Source organism: Suncus etruscus, chromosome 11 (genome assembly GCF_024139225.1).
Source record: "Suncus etruscus isolate mSunEtr1 chromosome 11, mSunEtr1.pri.cur, whole genome shotgun sequence".
Lineage (NCBI taxonomy): Eukaryota > Metazoa > Chordata > Mammalia > Eulipotyphla > Soricidae > Suncus > Suncus etruscus.
This window is the reverse complement of record NC_064858.1, coordinates 50,115,355-50,135,730: the sequence shown is the minus strand read 5'-3', so window position 1 is coordinate 50,135,730 and position 20,376 is coordinate 50,115,355. Positions and strand designations below refer to the sequence as shown.

The 20,376-nt window shown below is 39.6% G+C and overlaps 2 protein-coding genes across 3 annotated transcripts in view; one reads left to right on the top strand and one right to left on the bottom strand.

The window, feature by feature from the left end:
- Positions 1 to 244: 244 nt before the first annotated feature.
- USP44 (ubiquitin specific peptidase 44) lies at positions 245 to 14,612 on the top strand. Its single transcript, XM_049782807.1, has 5 exons — positions 245 to 1,718; positions 8,121 to 8,316; positions 10,310 to 10,418; positions 11,854 to 12,059; positions 14,032 to 14,612. The coding sequence occupies exons 1-5, from the start codon at positions 318 to 320 to the stop codon at positions 14,229 to 14,231; spliced, it is 2,112 nt and encodes a 703-aa protein (XP_049638764.1). The 5' UTR covers positions 245 to 317; the 3' UTR covers positions 14,232 to 14,612.
- A 3,222-nt stretch (positions 14,613 to 17,834) lies between these two features.
- Positions 17,835 to 20,376, bottom strand: part of METAP2 (methionyl aminopeptidase 2) — a 30,913-nt gene continuing 28,371 nt past the window's right edge. For both annotated transcript variants that reach the window (XM_049782822.1, XM_049782823.1), the window contains exon 11: positions 17,835 to 18,529. In XM_049782822.1, the coding sequence (XP_049638779.1) occupies positions 18,277 to 18,529 (253 nt within the window). In that variant the 3' untranslated portion in view covers positions 17,835 to 18,276. The remainder of the gene's footprint in view (positions 18,530 to 20,376) is intronic.

Here is a 20,376-nt window from a genome sequence, read left to right as displayed (position 1 = left end):
CCTAGGTTCGATTCCTGGTATCCCATATGGTCCCCCGAGCTTGCCAGGAGCAATTTCTGAGCACTGAGCCAAGGAAAACCCTGAGCACCACCAGATGTGTCCCCCTCAAAAAACCAAAAAGGCATTCTACAAGTAATAAACTAGTATTGTTTAAAAAATAAACTAGCATTGTTTTAAGAAAGAAAAAATGTAAAATATTGCCTCTTCATTTAAAAATAAAGTGAACCTTTTTCTGTTTAGGTTTCAGATGCTGCAAGTATTATGAACAGAATTATTTGGATTATGTATTTCTCAGCTAGACTAAGTAAGTGTTGACGATGGATAATTGCAAACACATTGGGCAGTTGCAGCTTGCTCAAGACCATTCTATCCTCAACCCTCAGAAATGGCATTGTGTAGACTGCAATACAACTGAGTCCACTTGGGCTTGCCTTAGCTGTTCCCATGTTGCCTGTGGACGATATATCGAAGAACATGCACTCAAGCACTTTCAGGAAAGCAGCCATCCTATTGCATTTGAGGTGAATGAAATGTATGTTTTCTGTTACCTTTGTGATGATTATGTGCTTAATGATAATGCAGCTGGAGACCTGAAGTTACTACGAAGTACCTTAAGTGCCATCAAAAGTCAGAATTATCACTGTACCACTCGTAGTGGAAGAGTTTTACGGTCTATGGGCACAAGTGATGATTCTTACTTTGTACATGATGGCACCCAGACTCTGCTGCAGAATGAAGATCAAATGTATACTGCTCTTTGGCACAGGAGAAGGATACTGATGGGTAAAATCTTCCGAATGTGGTTTGAACAAGGAAGAAAAAGGCAAGAAGAGCAACTTACAGAGAAAATAATAGTCAGAAGGGAAGTGAAGAAAAGAAGGCAAGAATCGGAGTGTCAGAATAAAGCTGAATTAGAAAGTGTGCCTCCAAGAAAGAGTTTACGTTTGCAAGGTCTAACTCAGTCCACCACAATTGAAATAATTCCTATTCAAGTGCTACAACAAAGCTCAGCATCACCAGCAAAAAACATTGTATCTACCTCAGCAGATATAAGATTAAACAGTGCCACCGACTCATCGGTAAAACGAAGCCCAGTAGTAACTCCTGGTGTAACCGGATTGAGAAATCTAGGAAATACTTGTTACATGAATTCTGTTCTTCAAGTGTTAAGTCATTTACTTATTTTTCGGCAATGTTTTCTAAAACTCGATCTGAACCGATGGCTAGCTATGACAGCTAGTGAGAAGACGAGAACTTCTTACAAGCACCCACAGATCACAGATGCAGTATATCAAGCAGATGAATACCAAGATACCAGCTCTGTGCACTCCAGACATCCGAGTCTATCATTAGGACTGAGTGGTGGAGCATCAAAGAGTAGAAAGATGGAACTTATTCAGCCAAGGGAGCCAAGTTCTCAGTACATTTCTCTCTGTCATGAATTGCATACTTTGTTCCAAGTCATGTGGTCTGGAAAATGGGCCTTGGTCTCACCATTTGCTATGCTGCACTCAGTATGGAGACTAATTCCTGCATTTCGTGGTTATGCCCAGCAAGATGCTCAGGAATTTCTTTGTGAACTTTTAGATAAAATACAACATGAACTAGAGACAACGGGTACCAAATTACCAGCTCTTATCCCCACTTCTCAAAGAAAAATGATCAAACAGGTTCTGAATGTTGTGAATAATATTTTTCATGGACAACTTCTTAGTCAGGTATGGATTTTTTAAATTTTTCTCTTTCACTGAGGGATGATACTGGTTTATAAGAATGTGAATACTGGGTCCGGAGCAATAGGACAGTAAGTAGGGTATTTGCCTTGCATGTGGTTGACCCAGTTTTGATCACTGCCATCCCAGAGCCTAGCAGGAGTGATTTCTGAGCACAGAGCCAGGATGCCTGAGTACTGCCAGGTGTTGCCAAAAAAAAAAAAAAAAAAAAAAGTGAATGTTGAGGGGCTAGAACAGGTAATGAGGGCACTTTTCTTGCACATAATCTAACCCAGGTTAGATCTCTGGCATCTCATATAGTTCCCTGAGCACCCCCAGGAGTAATTTCTGAGCAGAGCCAGGATGCTTGAGAATTGCTGGGTGTGGCCTAAAAAAGTGAACATTGGGGCCAGAGCAATAATACAGTAGGTAGGGCATTTGCCTTGCATGCTGCCAACCCAGATTTGTTCCCTGGCACTCCATATAGTCTCCCCAGCCCAAAAGGGATAATCCTTAAACACAGCGGCAGATATAAAGCTTGAGCAGTGCCAGCTGTGGCAAAACAGACAACACCAAAACAGCATGTAGGTAGGCTGCTTGCCTTGCATGTGGCTGTACCTGGTTGTATCTCAGCAGGCCATATGGTCCCTTGAGTCCTTAACAGGTGAGATCCCTGAACACAGAATCAGGAGTCAGCCTTGCACACTGCCAGATGTGGGCCCCCTCTCAATGTGAATGTTTATATGTTTATATGTTTTAGGGTAGGGGTGGCAAACAGAATTTTTTTTCTTTTTTTTTTTGTGGTTTTTGGATCACACCCGGCAGTGCTCAGGGGTTATTCCTGGCTCCAGGCTCAGAAATTGCTCCTGGCAGGCACGGGGGACCATGTGGGACACCGGGAATCGAACCAATGACCTCCTGCATGAAAGGCAAACGCCTTACCTCCAAGCTATCTCTCCAGCCCCGCAAACACTTCACTCAAAATGGCAAAATGCAGTATGTGTTTAATATATTATTGTTAAAATTAGATGCTTTTGTGTGAGTGTTTGTCTGTTTTGGCAGGTTACTGCGTGGTGTGGCTGACTCTCACAGTTTAAAATTTTGGCTCTTTGTGTCAAACTTGTTCGCCACCCCTGTTTTAGGGGTATAATGCTACCAGTCATACCTGCAAACAAAATGCCAGGATTTCTCCACCCCAGTCATGTAGATGATTTCAACCCATTTCCCCACTACCTTGGTCACTTTAGTTTTGTGACAGAATCACAAAATATTGGTTTGTTTTCATGGGATTGTCTGTTTCCTTGCTTTACTTTTTTTATGGGTGGCGGAGCTACTGGCTCTGTGTTCAAGGATTACCCCGGTGAGATCATTATGATCTTCTGTATTTTTCTTCAGATAGTGATAGCATACCCACTTTTCTAATTTGCTACCTTCCCACCCTTGCCCCATTGTGATTTTGAGACTTACCTTTAATAATATTGTTGAATTATGTTGTATGATTATGTTAATAATATTGATGAGATAATATTGGTGAGTCTGTATTCTGTTTTTTTTTTGTGTGTGTGTGTGCCTGATTGTAGAGATGCTTTTATTTCTCTGCTATGGATGTTAACTGTTGTAAATGGCCATTCTGTATTTGGGGGGGGGGGGGAGGCGGGGGTTTCACAGCCGGCAGCACTCGGGTTACTCCTGGCTGTACGCTCAGAAATCACTCCTAGCAGGCTCGGGGGACCTTATGGGATGCCGGCATTCGAACCACTGACTTTCTGCATGCGAGGCAAACACCTTACCTCCATGCTATCTCTGGCCCCATTCTGTATTTTTTTAAAAGATTTTTATTTTAAGTACTATGAGATACACAATTATAAAGTTGTTTATGATTCAGTTTTACTTTTAAAATGTTTCAACACCCATCCCTTCAGGAGAACATCCTTTTAGCTACCAGTGTCCCCAGTTTTCTTTGCACTCCCCATCCAGGCTACCTCTGGCAAATAAGTTATTCCCTTCATGAATCATGGTATCAAGCTTTTGTGTGTGAGAGGAAAAAGGGAATGAAAACCCAGCTTTTTGGTTGAATAATATTCTTTGAATTCCCTGAGAGAAGGAAAAGAGGAGGACTTTGTACCAGACATATTTAATGATGGTTTTGGTGTGCCCTTATGTGATTACATATACCAAGGGGCAAATTCAATAGACTGCTTATAAATATCAACAGAGGTGAACTGTCTGAAAACTTTTAATAATAAGTCAGTAGAGGCCAGAGCGATAGCACAGAGGTAGGGTGTTTGCCTTGCATACGGTCGGCCCAGGAGGGACACGGGTTCCATCCTTGACCTCCCATATGGTTCCCTGAGCCTGCCAGGAGCGATTTCTGAGCGAAAAACCAGGAGTAATCTGAGTGCCACTGGGTGTGACCCCAAAACAAGACAAACAAAAGAAAGTCAGTAGAGGCATTTCTTAGTTAAATAATTTATTTCATTCAAAATAGTCCTAAATTTTTTTGTTTAGACTACAGTGGCAAAATGTGCACCTTTTTAAAATAATTCATTAAAAATACTTTAAAAGAATTCATAAAATCAGAGCCTTCCATCTAGTTTGCTGTTTGTGTTGGCAAATGATTGTTGACTTTTCCCGTAGCATAAATACATTTTTTTTTGGTTTTTGAGCCACACTTGGTGATAGTCAGGGGTTACTCAAGGCCCCTTTTTTTGGGGGGACCACACCAAGTGAATTACTCCTGGCTCTTTGCCCAGAAATTGCTTCTGGCAGGGTCAGGGGACCATATGGAATGCTGGGGATTGAACCCAGGTTCGTCCCAGGACAGCTACGTGCAAGGCAAATACCCTACCGCTGTGCTACTCCAGCCTCCCCCCGCAAATAAAATTTTTTAAAGGTGGAGTTTTTAGTTTGCTTTTGAGCCAGACCTAGAGATGACCAGCAGCTGTGGGAGCAGCATCACTCCTGGCAGTGAAACCTCGGGCCCTGCACGAACAGTTGTGTATGTGCACCAACCTCACCAACCTTCTACCACCTTGTCTCCCCGGCCCTTCAGAAGTTTTGTAAACTTTCATTCCTTTCCTTCTCTCTGCTCACCTGCCTCTTTTCAGTTCCACTTTCACTGGTATGGTAATGGTAACACCCTTCTCACATAGCATCTTTCTCTGGAATGTAGCTTTAGTATCTAATGTAATTCTTCACAGGGAAATCTTTGACATTTATTTCACTTACTGTGAAATAAACATAAAAATAAACATAAAGATTCTAAGTTGCCCCAATTAGCAAATAAAAGTTATACTTCCTGGGCTGGGGATGACCTGGAATCAGTTTTCCTGATTGCCAGAAAAATAAAGCTACATGGGAGTCATGCTTCTTGCATGGCAGTTTATTATCACACTATCTTTCTCTGTTATGCAAAAGTTAAAATATAATCATAAAGGTAAAATATAGCATGCACTAATTGAGAAGGCATACCATCTTTTAATGCCCAACTATAAGACTATTAAATTTTGGTGTATTTCTTTACATTCTTTATTTTTTCTCATCATTTTTGATTTGTTACCCCTTAATGATGTGGTTATTTTAAATTTGCCTTCTTTTTTAGCTTAATAATTGCCATGTTGAATTTGTTGCCTTTTTTCTTTTTAAATTTAATGCATAGGATTTTTTACCCTTTTTTTTTTTATCAGACATAGGTGCATAGTGGTGGTGCACAATGCTTACTCCTGGCTCTGCACTCAGTCACTCCTGGTGAGCTTGGGGAATCATATGGGGTGGGATGCCAAGGATCAAACCCAGGTTGGCTGCGTGCAAGGCATTGTCTATCACTTTGCCCTGGATTTTTTAAAATTTGATTATTTTTATTCTCTTTACCTTTCAATGACCATTATATGTCCATGTTATAATTATTGGCTTGTAAAGAATTTAGATTTTCCATTATTGTATTGATACATTTTTATAGTACTTTCTTTAAGATAGGCTCAGATGTTGATTTAGTCAAATATTTGATAGTTGGTGACAAATTCTTATACAGAAAGTCACCTTGTTATTTTTCAAATTGCATGTATCTCTGCTTGTTTTCTTCATGGATAAATTTGGAATCAATAAAAATTATATCAACTTTTTGCTTTCTTCCTTTAAACATTTAATAAGTTATCTTTAGGAAATAGGTTATCTCAGAAGATGGTTGCTGGGATCACTTTTTTACTATGGTTGGGGCCCTGGTTGGAGGGGTTTGGGCTACACCTACAGTGTTCTGGGACTGCATGCAGTGCCAGGGATTGATCTGGGTTGGCCACATCTAAGTACCCATCAGCCCTGCCCCCTCTCTGACCCTCCTGGAATGGGTTTTTTTATGTCTTGTATTTAAAATTCAACAAATTGGTCTCAAAGAGTAAAACCCTGACCCCCTACTAAGTTCAGATTGTTGGTCTTTTCTTTTTTCTTTTTTGTATTTTCTTTGTGGTAGCTTTATTAAATCTAACATCTATCTTAGTACTTTTTTTTTTTTTTTGGTTTGTTTTTTGTTTTCAGGAACTTTTTGTTTTGTTTTGTTTTTTTGGGGGGCCACACCCATTTGATGCTCAGGGGTTACTCCTGGCTAAGCGCTTAGAAATTGCCCGTGGCTTGGGGGGACCATATGGGATGCCGGGGATTGAACCGCGGTCCATCCTTGGCTAGCTCTTACAAGGCAGACACCTCATCCATAGCGCTACCTCACCAGCCCATTTTCAGAGTTTATATAAAAAGAACTTATAACTTATATAAAAGAGCTCAATAGTGTTTTCTTATTTTGCTGCTAGAGTAGAACCCTGGGCCTCAAGATGCAAGGCATGGCTCTACCAATATTGATATTTCTTATCAAGTGCTGATAGTGAGTTTGGCTTTGTAGTCTTTTTTTTTTTTCTTAATAACATGCATTAAATCCTGCTGAATTCTTCCTGAAGTATAATATTTATTCCCTTTCCAGTGATTGTTTCCTGTGGAAATGATTACAACTGTCCCCATAATCTGTGGTTCCTCCCCCACCAGTCTGTGTTACATCTGGCAGTGCTCAGAGCTTATTTCTGGTGGTGTTGGGGGTCATATGTGGTACTTGAAATCAAACCATGGTCAGGTTCATGCTAGGCAAGTTCCTGTACTATCTATATGGCCCCACGTGAGTGTGCTCACTTGGTCTCCCTCCTTTCACTCCTCAGCTCCACCTCCCTCTCTTCCTTTCTCTCCCCCTCTCATTCTTTCTCTCTCACTCCCATTCATCCCCAGAAGCATGCAGTGTTACTACTGCTTTTGCATTCATATCACTCCTGGCAGGAGTTGGGGAAATATATAGTGTGGGATTGAATTTGGAAAACTTGCATCATACAAGTTGTATCATTGCTTTGGCCCATGTTTTCTAATTTCTGATAAAAAATTTATTGTAAAACTATTACTTTAATGGCTATATGACTTTTATTTTGGGGGTATATATCAGGTGACAGTGCTCAGAACTTCTGGCTCTGTACATAGGGACTCACTCCTGGTGGGCTCCAGTGACCCAATGGAGTACCAGAGATTGAACCTGGGTTGACTGTATGTGCAAGTAAGAGCCTTACCTGCTGTATTATTTCTCTGCCCCCAACATTTTTACAATAAAATTTATTATGACCAAGGAGGATATAAGAGAGGTTTTGGCAGAGAAAATCAGTGAAGGTGAAAAACCTCCAATCTAATAATTTAAAAATATTAAATCCATATAAATAAATATAATACATAAATTTATAACATAAATTATATGAAATTATATATATGTATAATATACATAGACCACAGTTTTGTTTTGGTACCACATCCAGTGGTACTGAGGGATCATGCACTGCAGGGGTTCTAATATAGAACTTTGACATGCAAACTTGTATTCCATCTTCCTGATTGCATGGTGTTGTGTTGTTTTGTGTTTTTTTTTGTTTTTAAACCAAACTCAGATTTAACTGATGTCCTTGATCTTGGTGAGTCTTTAGTAGTAAAAGCACACCAATGCTTAACAGGCTTACTAGGCTGTCTTTTAGAAGAAAGTGTCAAGTTAAAATATCACTTAGAGGTAATATAAAGCAGATCATTCATAATTCTGATGGTACATTTTCAGAAGAGAGGCTGATTTACTCTGACAGTATCCTCTAGGAAAATAAAATATGTCTTGAGGGTGGGGTGAGTATTGGGGTCACAACCCAGCAGTGCTAGGGCCTACTTAGGGCTCTGTGCTAAGGGGTGCCTCCCAGTGTGACTTGGAAGGTCATATGTGGTGAGCCAGATTCAACTGGGGTCAGCTGCATATAAGACAAGTGCATTAACCCTGTGCTACCTCTCTGGCCAGAAAGGAGTCAATGTTCTCACATTAGGATTGCTATCAGAATCAAATATCTTTATTTACAGGTTACATGTCTTGCATGTGACAACAAATCAAATACTATAGAACCTTTCTGGGACTTGTCATTGGAGTTTCCAGAAAGGTATCAATGCAGTGGAAAAGATGTTGCTTCTCAGCCATGTCTAGTTACTGAAATGCTGGCCAAATTCACAGAAACCGAAGCTTTAGAAGGAAAAGTCTACGTATGTGACGAGTGTAACTGTGAGTAGACACTAAATTCTCTTTGCTTTTCTAAGATTAGCAAAGAGAAACACAATCAGAGGTAGCATGAAGTCCTCAAGTAGCAGTTAGGAAAATAACAATTCTTTTATAGTTCATTAAAAAAAACTAGATTAAGCTCTACTAAATGATATTTGTGAACTGTCTTTGTTCTGTCTTATTGATGACATAAAGATGTTTTTAATAAAAGAGTCAATTGCGGAGACAGGATATAGGAAATGAAAAATTTGCTAAGCAAGGGAAATAGTGAAAGACAGCATGTCATTTCATGCTGAATGGAACATTTACTTTGTGATCTTTTGAATATATAATATATGTATATCCATTTACATATAAGAGGAAATAATCTGTAGCAGGACTGCTGAGAATATCAACTTTACAACAAATATCTTTTTTTTTTTAAATCTTGAGGCCAGATAGAGCAAGGCAGATAAGGCACTTGCCTTTCATGTGGCCAACACCATTTCAATCCCCAGAATAATGTGGTTCCCCAAGCAGTGCCAGAAATAATCCTTGAGTACAGTTGGATATGACTCCAAAACAAGACAAAAAAATTTACCTTGTCTGGGAGCCGGAGAAATAGCACAACGGTAGGGCATTTGCCTTGCACATAGACGATCCAGGACAGATGGTGGTTCAAATCCTGGCATCCCATATGGCCCCTGAACCTGCCAGGAGTGATTTCTGAGGGGAGAGCCAGGAGTAACCCCTGAGCGTTGCCGGTGTGACTCAAAAACCAAAAGATAAAAATAGTAGTTTAAAAAAAAATTTACCTTTTCTATTGCTTTGCTTGCCATGGACAGGGGTGAGACATTTCCAGGGTGCTCCTGAGTGATATAGAGGAACAGAAGACTAAGATCTTTTATGTATGATACACTTTCTGCTACAGAGAAACACAGGCATCCAACACTTCCTTTCAGAGGTCAAGCGTTATCCTCAAGTATGATGTTGTTTAAAACCATCTAAGATTGGCTGTATCCTTGTCTCCTCTTTCAGTATGTACATGGCATTTTAAAATTTATATATCTGTAAAAAGGATTCTGGGGCCTTAGATATTAAACTTATACTGCAATATAAAAACTGAGATTATATATTCCAACATTGAAGAAATTTGCCTCAATTGGTAATTTTCTAGAACAGCTTATACTAACATTTTTATGAATTATTATTATGCTTTTTGGGCTGTTTTTGGATGCAGTGCTCAGGCCTTACTCCTGGTTCTGCTACACTCAGGGATTACTGCTGGCAGGATGCTGGGGATTGAACACTGATCAGCTGCATGCAAGGCAAGCGCCCTATCTGCTGTACTATCACTGACCCCTGTATTTTTTTTTCCTGAACATAATAGTGGTCTTAGATACTTTTCATCACAAATTCATATGAATGAATCAGTAATAAAAACAATTATATGTATATTTGTATGTGTGTTGATTGAGTCTAGCAAAGAAATCTCTAAAAGATATGCTTCATAAAATAAAAATAATTGTTTAAAATGTCAAGTCAAGGGTCTGCCTGCTTCCCTTGTTTATTTACACTTGGACCATGTGTGCTGGGAGCAGTCTGGTGAGGTTCAGCACATTCAACAGTTGCTCCTGACTATAAGGACATAGAGCTAGAAGAAAAGCCTCTAGTGGACAGAGATGGTGAGACAGTTTCATCATTGGCTGACTACCTCATGTGTGAGTAGCTGCTGCTGATTGGGCCAAGCTGGAGAAATTGCTCTTATTCTGTTACATATTTATTTGTAAGATTATTCTAGACCACGTACTTATTTGATTACATGTCTGACTACCTCAAAAGTTGGGTTCATGTTTTGTAGCGTGTTTTGAGGGGAAGGCCACATATATCTTTATTTCCTAGCTTACATAGTGCTTGTAACATACAAGTGTTTAATTTGTAATACATGTCTAAATTACTCAAAAATTTACTCAGCCTTGCTTGGTTTCTTAAGTTCATTCTTTTGTCTTTGTCATAGTAAAGCGTAGAAGATTTTCTTCAAAATCAGTTGTACTCACAGAAGCCCAAAAGCAGCTTATGATATGCCACCTACCTCAGGTTCTCAGACTACATCTCAAACGGTTCAGGTTAGTAGTTGTCTGCCACCTATAAATATAGAACTCTATTAATTTCTTCTACTTCAAAACTCAACGTATGATGAGTTAAATTTTTGGAAGATGTGGGAGGGATTTGGACCATACCTGGTAGTGCTCAGGGATTACTTTGGATTCAGCACACAGGAATCACTTCTGACAGATTGGGGACCATATCAAATATAGGGCACCCTTCCCTCTATACTATTTCTTTGGTCCCCGATGAGTTAACTTTTAATATGGTCTACCTGGCTGATAGATGACTTATGTCCACTACTATTGTCTGTAGCAAATTCGATAGCAAATTTTCTGATGAGCTTTGATAGTAGAATGCATTGCTGATCAGCAGCCTCCTTACATTTTGGTTTACTGAGTAATATATTATTTGTGAAAGTTTAATTCATATAGTTTTTGTTGAGCATCTTTTAGGTCTAATTTTTAAAAAATTATTTATGTCTTGAGCATAGATCCTCAAATTTACTTGTCCAAAAATCTTCTTTTTAGATTTAAAATCTAAATTTAGGGACTGGAGAGATAGCATGGAGGTAAGGCGTTTGCTGATCTAGGACGGACTGTGGTTCTATCCCCCAGCATCCCATATGGTCCCCAGAGCCAGGAACGATTTCTGAACGCATAGCCAGGAGTAACCCCCTGAGGTCATTGGGTGTGGCCCCCCAAAATTCTGAATTTTTCCCATTTATAGCTAGTGCTAGCCTGAAGATTTAATATTCACATTACTTTTTTGTTTTGTTTTGGGGTTACTCCTGACTCTATACTCAGAAATTGCTCCTGGCAAGCTTGAGGGACCATATGGGATGCTGAGATTCAAACCATTGTCCTTCTGCATGCAAGGCAAACGTACTGCCTCCATGTTATCTCTCTGGCCCACTAATTTTTTTTTTATATCTAGCTTCTATGGCTCATGACTATGGGTCATGATTCCATACAGAGTCATGAAATGGAACATGACAGGGAGGCCACAAAGAAATCTTGTAAAAACAATTTCTTTGACTTACTATGTTTAATGTGCTCACCTATTTTATATGGCTCTATGCCAGTGGTCCTCAAACTATGGCCCGCAGGCCACATATTGTATTTGTATCTGTTTTGTTTCTTCATTGCAAAATAAGATATATGCAGTGTGCATAAGAATTCGTTCATAAGTTTTGTTTTTACTATAGTAGACCCTCCAATGATCTGAGGGACAGTGAACTGGCCCCCTGTTTAAAAAGTTTGAGGACCCCTGCTATGCCAAGGGTAACATAAAAATTTCATGGGAAAAAGGAGATAAATGGAAAAAAGCTTAAAAAGTCCTGTTCTACTTGATGCTTTGTATTCTTTATTGAGTGAACTCTTCTATTAAGATTGCCTGAATGTAGTACAATTTCAGTTCTCTTCATTTTTGTTAATCTCACCGATTTATTCACAGGTGGTCAGGACGTAATAACCGAGAGAAGATTGGTGTTCATGTTGGCTTTGAAGAAATCTTAAATATGGAGCCCTATTGCTGTCGGGAGTCTCTGAAATCCCTCAGACCAGAATGCTTTCTCTATGACTTGTCTGCAGTAGTAATGCATCATGGGAAAGGATTTGGCTCAGGACACTACACTGCCTACTGTTATAATTCTGAAGGAGGTACACATGGGAACATTTCGCTTGGGTCACACTTGGAAGTTAATGTTTTAAGTTTCTTTCTTTTTTTTTTTTTTGGTTTTTGGGCCACACCCGGCGGTGCTCAGGGGTTACTCCTGGCTGTCTGCTCAGAAATAGCTCCTGGCAGGCACGGGGGACCATATGGGACACCGGGATTCGAACCAACCACCTTTGGTCCTGGATCGGCTGCTTGCAAGGCAAACGCCGCATCTCGCCGCTGTGCTATCTCTCCGGGCCCATGTTTTAAGTTTCTAATTAAGTCACAGAACCATCTTAATTTAAAGGTTGGGGCCACCCCCAGTTTGCACTCAGGAATTAATCTTGTCATTGTTCAGGGGACCATATGGGATGCCAGGGCTCAAAATACGATCAGCCCCATGTAAGGAAGCACCTTAAGTTTGTATAAAAATGGGACATTTTTTCTGTGGGGCAGTGTTTCGATTGTTTCGGGCCACACCCAGAGGCACTTAGAAATTACTCTTGGCAGGCTTGGGGGAACCACAAGGGATGCTGGGGATCAAACCCGGGTTGGTCTCATGCAAGGCAACTGTCCTACTTGCAGTGCTGTCACTCTGGCCACCCTGCAAAAATGTTTTGGCTCACTGTAGAATTAACCTTAAAGTAAGAGTGTAGTCCCAGAGTCACATTTCAAGGGAAGGTCCCATTTTGCTGGCTTAAATAACAATTTTGTTAAAGAACAGGACAGCTAATGAACTGCAGAAATCTGATCCAAAGTGAAGGTTCTAACACTGCTTCCATGGGCCATCTATAGCTAAAAAGATGGGATTTAGGTGTCATTTGTCTTTTTGGGGGGGGGGGGAGTGGTCATACCCAGCTGCGCTCAGGGGTTACTCCTGGCTCCACACTTAGTCACTGCTGGCAGTCTCGGGGGACCATATGGGATGCCGGGATTGGAACTGGGGTCTGTCCTGTGTTGGTTGCATGCTAAGGCAAACGCCTTATCATTATGCTATTGCTCTGGCCCCGTAGGAGTCATTTGTTTTTTATTTCTTGACAGAGTAATACTCTGTCCAAGCTGTATTTCTAATTAAATGGAAATGAGATAGATAAACGAGTTAGAAACCTATAGAAAATGGGCCGGAGAGATAGCATGGAGGCAGGGCGTTTGTCTCGCATGCAAAAGGATGGTGGTTCGAATCCCGGCATCCCATATGGTCCCCCATTCCTGCCAGGAGTGATTTCTGAGCATAGAGCCAGGAGGAGCCCCTGAGCATCACTGGGTGTGACCCAACAACAAAAACAAACGAAAAAAAGAAACCTACAGAAAAGCCTGAAATCTGAGGAAAGTGAATGGCTTAGCAATTATCAGGTTGAGTGCATGCTTTGTATAAAGACTTGGGTTCCATCTCTGGTATCACAAAACTTACTTATAGCTGGTACCATAACACCCTCCATTGCCTAGTTGTGCCCCCAAAACAAGAGTTTGGCTCTCACTGAAATTTTTTTTTTTTTTGGTTTTTGAGTCACACCAGGTAGTGCTTAGGAGTTACTCCTGGCTCTATGCTCAGAAATCACTTCTGGAAGGCTCTGGGACCATTATGGGATGCCAGGATTCGAATCACCGTCCTCCTGCATGCAAGGCAGATGCCCTACCTCCATGCTCTCTCTCTGGCCCTCATACTGAAACTTTTACGCCCTTGTTTTAATGTACATTAGAAATGTGTGGGGCTGGAGAGATAGCATGGAGGTAAAGCATTTGCCTTTCTTGCAGGAGGTCATCGGTTCGAATTCTGGCGTCCCAGATGGTCCCCCGTGCTTGCCAGGAGCAATTTCTGAGCCTGGAGCCAGGAATAACCCCTGAGCACTGCCGGGTGTGACCCAAAAACCACACACACACACACACACACACACACACACACACACACAGACACACACACACAAAGAAATGTCTAAGTTATAAATGTTAAGGTATATTTCTGTGCTTCATTTTTAGGGTTCTGGGTACACTGCAATGATTCCAAGCTAAGCATGTGCACTATGGATGAAGTATGCAAGGCCCAAGCCTATATCTTGTTTTATACGCAGCGAGTTACTGAGAATGGATATTCTAAACTCTTGCCTCCAGAACTGCTCTCTGCTAGCCAGCCTTTCGTTGAAGAAGCTGATACCTCTCCTAATGAAATTCTTAGCTGACCCAAAGATAGTGGGGCTTTCTTGTGATTTGTATATATATTTTTTAAAAGGGGTGACTTAAAATTTGGGGCTGCATTGTTTTTTACTTCGGAATCAGTGCGCACTGTTTGTATATTTTATATCTAATCACAGCAAAATTTTTTAAATAGACTTAGCATAAATTCATGTATATCAACAGCAGACTTCTTTTTCAAATACCTGGGAGTTTAATTTTTTAGCCTTTACCTCAGACTGATATTTCCTCTTTTATATTTTGATGTCTTAACTGGCTCAGATCATGAATTTGTGCAATCTTATACTGATGTCTCAATGTCACATTTTATATATTTCTTACCTTTTGTACCAATTTTCTATATAAATGCTTGATAGAAAATTACTTTCCTCATAGTCTTACCAAGAAAATAAGCAGCAGCATTTGGACAGTTAAATTACATGAAGTTCTCTCATCTCCAAACTCCTCAGTTATTCATGTAGACTAAAGGCTTTGTTTGTTAAACAGGGCCCAGAAGTGACAATGTTTTAACAAATGGAACTTTTAATTTTAAGGATTCTTTATTTAATGTAATTTCACTATACTGTTACCGTTGATAAAAAAAAAAAAATGATTGGCAGCAAACGGATTTGGTCTAGATAAAGCAGTTGTACCACAGATTTTAACCTAGCAAATTCTATTCTCAGGCTACAAAAGTAGTTTAGTTTACATACAAACTCATTTTAACACTAGACCTCTCAAAGCTATTTTTTGGGGGAGACACACCCAGTGACATTCAGGTTATTCCCGGCTATGTGCTCAGAAATCGCTCCTGGCTCAGGGGGACCATATGGGACACTGGGATCGAACCCAGGTCCATTCTGGGTCAGCCACGACCCCTCCACCCCCCTTAAAGCTTTCTTTTTAAAGGAATATAAATCTTGAGAGGATTGCATGACAAATAATTGCTCAGAATTAGCAATCAGCATTTTATTTTTCTAACAACTAAAGCCTGAAGTTTTAAATCTTGCTGGTATTAATACGTGGGTACCCATTAGCTACTCCAACCCTGGGCTCACATCTGAATTAAAAATGTTCTAAACTTGAATTTTATATAAAATTACCAGTCTTAAGAAATCTATGAAATATTTTGCTCTCCCCTAATCAATCTCAAATATTCTTGGTCTCTTTAAAATTCTACTGCTGCTAACTTAATCTTATGCTGAAAGATGAGATGGTTTCTATGTATCCCTTTTAAGTGGATTTACTTGCAGTTTGAAATCGTAATGAAAAGTAGTAATTCTGTAGATTGTTGTTCAATAATGATCTTTAAAAGTTATCTTGGAAAAGGCCCTCTACTAGCAAATTTTCCTTAAATATATAGTCATCTGGGGCAGCTAACCATGAAGTACGATGAGAATTTATCACTGGCCAGAAATGTCATTTATGCCAAAAAATACAGCTTGAGTATTAAGTAGCTATGGCTTAAAATCATTTATTAAATATACCTATGCAAGTTGTTACCTCATTTGTCACACAATTATACCTCATTAAAGATTTAAATGGTCAAGAAACTGAAGTCTAGCTTTTTTTAATTTCAAGGACTTTCTGAGGTGCTAAAACTTAGAAGCATTTTAGTCCTTTTTTTTTAAAAAGCATTTATAGAAACTATTGTTTGTTATGATATAATCACTTGTTTCAGTAATTATTTCAATGTAAAAATATATGGGAAAGAAATAAAATGATTTAGCCCTTAACACACTTATTCCTTGAAATGAAAACCTGTGGGGGAGGCAGGCATGTGGAGAGGGGTGTTTGGGTGGAGGGATTACAGAGAACTCTTGGTACTTGAAGTTCAGTTTTGTTAGGAACCTAAAACTAAATTGAATAAACTTAGATTTCTTATTGTTCATCTTTTCTACATTCTGCTAAGCTGATCTAACAAAAAACATGTTTTCAGTTTTGTTAGGAACTTAAAACTAAAATGAATAAACTTAAGATTTCTTATTGTACATCTTTTCTACATTCTAAGTTGATCTAACAAAAAACAACGTTTTAGTTATAAAATAATTTACTAAAGGCACTCTTGTTAAACATCAAACTAGTAATTAGTTACCAATAAGGTACATCTTTGTAAACATGACAAAATGATTTCAAGAGATACATGGCTAGTTGGTAAACAATACAATTTTTTCCTTTAAGTGACAGCTTTCCTACTGACAAGATCGTATTCCTTCGGGCCATTCCAGGGGAATGGTGTACCATTGTTTCCACGTGGGGCCAGCGCGGTGGCGCTAGAAGTAAGCAAGCGCTAGCCAAGGAAGGACCACTGTTCGATCCCCGGAGTCCCATATGGTCCCCCCAAGCCAGGGGCAATTTCTGAGTGCTTAGCCAGGAGTAACCCCTGAGCATGAAACGGGTGTGGCCCAAAAAACCAACAAAACAAACAACAACAAAAAACATTGTTTCCATGTTGCCTGGGGGAGGGGAGCTTGAAGCTCAGAAAGGTTGAGATTTCTACTGCTAACAAGGTCTTTTACAAAGCTCCCAAATTCTTCCATTGAGAACTTCTAAAATTTGTTGACTCAGAAATCAAGATACTTCTGATACCTCCCAAATACCAAAGCATATTAGGTTTGGATTTGAAACTCCAAAAGACAGACCAAGTTGGAGGCCCAAGCCCATCTGCATGTCCAGGTGTGCTCTGCCACTAGCAAATCATCACAGAAAATGAGAAATTATCCAAAGGCAGCTAGTACACATTAGCACCATCATAACATGGCTCATAATACTAAAAACTAGATTGTCTATCCCATAAGATAATCATTTATAGCTCTAATGTTGAAAGAGCAGCTTTTTAATTTATAATAAATGATCTAAAAACAGAAATCAGGTTTCTCTTCCAATGAGAAAACATTTAACAAAATACAGACTAAACAGCATCCTAGAGGTAATCTCATTGTGCTAAAGCATATACAAATTAAGGCTTGGTATACCTGGGTACATAACAATTTTCAAATTGTTGGGGAACAGTACCAACATTATTTACACGTCAAGCAGTAGATTCAATAATTTAGGGGGCTCAGATCAGAAACCTTACATTTAACTTAAGTATTTATCTGTTATAATGGTGTCATTATAACTTTACTTCCTGAAAATATCTCCCAGATATAGCAAATTTACACCAGGAGAGGGGCATAATATTAGAGGATTTGACTCAATTTAACTTCTAACTAGAACAAGATCCAGACATGGTAATTTTTCCTGTTTTTCTTTTTTTGTGCTCTTAATGACTTTTTGGGTTTATTGAATCAACTTTCCCTATTAATACTATCATTGGATATCCAAAAGTATTTGCTGAAATTTTACTGTGAAGTTTAAAGATTCCAAATTTGTTCAAGTCTTAACTGTCATGTTTCAGTTGATGGAAAAATACAAGGACTAAGAAGGTTCTAAAAATAGTCCCCCAAAATTATAGTTACGAAGATTCTCCGACTTTATACATGTGTAGATCTTGTTTTAGCCACTTGTAAGAAAGCTTCAACATTAGATAGCATTCTACAATCCAAATAAAACATATTTCCCAGTATTTTCCTGGGCAAAATTATAACCACAGACATTAAATGTAGCTCTCAGATCTGAAAATGTCTTTATTTTTTAGAAAATGAATTCCAATGTTAAAAAGCAATACCAGAGGGTGTAGGTGCAGAATCGGATGTAGTCATTTGAAGCATTCAATTAAGAATACAACAATATGAAGACCTGAAAAGCATCTCTTAGGTGTTCAAAACAAAACATTTAGGTCATTCCTAACTAATTTGAGCTTTATGGCATTTTTTTTAGGAGTGGGGAGAGGGGAAGGATGGACAGTTAAATCTCAAAAGTCCTGAAAGCTTTTTCCTTGGTTAATTACATTAGATGGTTTGCCTTTGATCAAATTCCTTTTTTAAAAACATGGATAACAGTATTATATTGTTCCACTGTTAAACAGACAAGTTGCAAATTAATTCTGGTATAATGTGTTCCAACAAAGCTTAGAAAATAAAAGATGTTTTGGTGGCTTTGGACTAAGTTTTAATAGTCATCTCCTCTGCTGACAACTTCTTTACATGTTGGGCGTAACAATATGGTATGTTCAAACTGCGCTGTGTATGATCCTTTAATGTCACACAATGGCGGATATGGATCTACTATGCCCAGGTCACACAGATTCTTCAGAGCCATCAAGTATTTACTTTCTCCCAAGCGATCTAGCCATCTGCGGCAGAAGGCAAGGGTTCCAAAGTTTTCATTGATGACATTTAACAAGTGTTTTGCTCTTGAAACCCTAAGAGGAGAAAAAGCCAAAATTAATAGTAGACCTACACTACAGGTTAACAACTTATTTTCCCCATTAACTAAAACTGTTGCACTCTGTCAAAATGCAACAACTTGGTGCTAGAGAGACTGTAACAGTTAAGGCACTTATCTTCCCTGGCACTACATATGGTCCCCTGGGCACCATTAGGTGTGTCCCAAATCTTCCTCCCTCTCAAAAGTAAACTAAAAAAACCTTTTCAAAAGCCAAAATCTGAATGGGGCTGGCGAGGTGGCACTAGAGGTGTCTGTCTTGCAAGCGCTAGCCAAGGAAGGACTGGGGTTCGATCCCCCGGCATCCCATATGGGCCCCCCAAGCCAGGGGCAATTTCTGAGCGCTTAGCCAGGAGTAACCCCTGAGCATCAAATGGGTGTGACCCGAACTCCCCCCAAAAGCGCCAAAATCTGAAAACTCATTCAGATGACAGATTTTTTTTTTAAGTCCTGTAGGTTCTAATGCTGAGGACTTTTAAGTTTTTATTTTTTTTTTATCCTGGTCAAAGTGAGTTACAATTATTTCACAGAAAATATTTAAGGCAGTGATAATGAATGAGGAGCATTCCCTCCACCCCTGTTCCCAGCATGCATCCCATATCTCCCACCTTTAACTCCCCCGCCCCCGCCATAATGTTAGTGTAACTGTTTCCCACTTGTACAGCTCGTTGTAAATTGGATATCGATTCTGTTGTCAGTGACTATGGGTTTGGTGTTCTAGTTTGATCATTTTTTATTTTCACTAAATGTTCATTTGACTGTCTGGTCTTGGTACCATCCACTTTCCCCCCTCAAATTGTGAGGCTGAGCAAGATGATTCCAGTAATGTGGTTCTCTTGGAGTTGTACAAAAAGGTATAAGGGAATAGAAAGCAAAAGGGAAAAAAAGGAACTAGGAAGAGACTGTCTAGGTGTTACAAATTTCCTTGGAGGAAGGGAAAAAAGGGTAACGAAATAAAGCAAAACAAACTAAAAAACAAACAAACAAAAACTATAGGGCAGTAATAACTAAAGTACAAAAAGGACAAAAAAAGAAAAGAACAAACCAGAAAAAACAGTAACAGTCAAAAAGAAAATTCCAGGGGCCGGCAAGGTAGCGCTAGAGGTAAGCCTGCCTTGCCTGCGCTAGCCTAGGATGGATCTCGGTTCAATCCCCCGAGTCCCATATGGTCCCCCAAGCCAGGAACGATTTCTGAGCGCAGAGCCAGGAGTAACCCCTGAGTGTCACTGGGTGTGGCCCAAAAACAAACAAACATAAAAACCTCCAAACCAGCAACTACTTAAAAAAAGGTTTGGAACAGAACTTCTAGAACTGTAAAAACAAAACCAAAAAGCTCTCTCCTAGCCTTAGTCCTATGACCTACACAAATAACAAGATCTCTAGCTACAGAGGCATGTTATCATCCTCAACTGACCAGAAAGTTCCTGGCAACATAAAAAGAACATGGGGAGTGAAAATGAGCATTTATGGAGTCTGTAGTTGATCCCATGGCAGTCTGCTTTAAGGGTGGGGAAACCCTGTATCTCTTAGGCCAAGGGAACTCCCTTTCTAATTTCCCCAATATTTACTGTGCCTTTGCAAAAAAGAAACAGATGATTTTTACAGATGATAGCTGATCAGCTGGAAGCTATCTTTTGTCTGTGAGTCAGCATATCTGAAACCGCCAGCAGACTTGTCAATAATATACAGTGGGTATTATATTTGTTTTTGGGCCACACCCGGCAACCAGTGCTTACTCCTGGCTCTGCGCTCAGAAACTGATCCTGGCAGGCTCAAAGGGACCATTATGGGATGACAGGAATCCAACCCGGGTTGTTCCATGGT

Bases quoted from the DNA above. Each gene is read 5' to 3' on its own strand.
- USP44 (XM_049782807.1), top strand. From the start codon at position 318: ATGGATAATTGCAAACACATTGGGCAGTTGCAGCTTGCTCAAGACCAT. The intron at 1,719-8,120 runs GTATGGATTTTT...CTTTATTTACAG, and splicing joins ATGGACAACTTCTTAGTCAG to GTTACATGTCTTGCATGTGA. The intron at 8,317-10,309 runs GTGAGTAGACAC...TCTTTGTCATAG, and splicing joins CGTATGTGACGAGTGTAACT to TAAAGCGTAGAAGATTTTCT.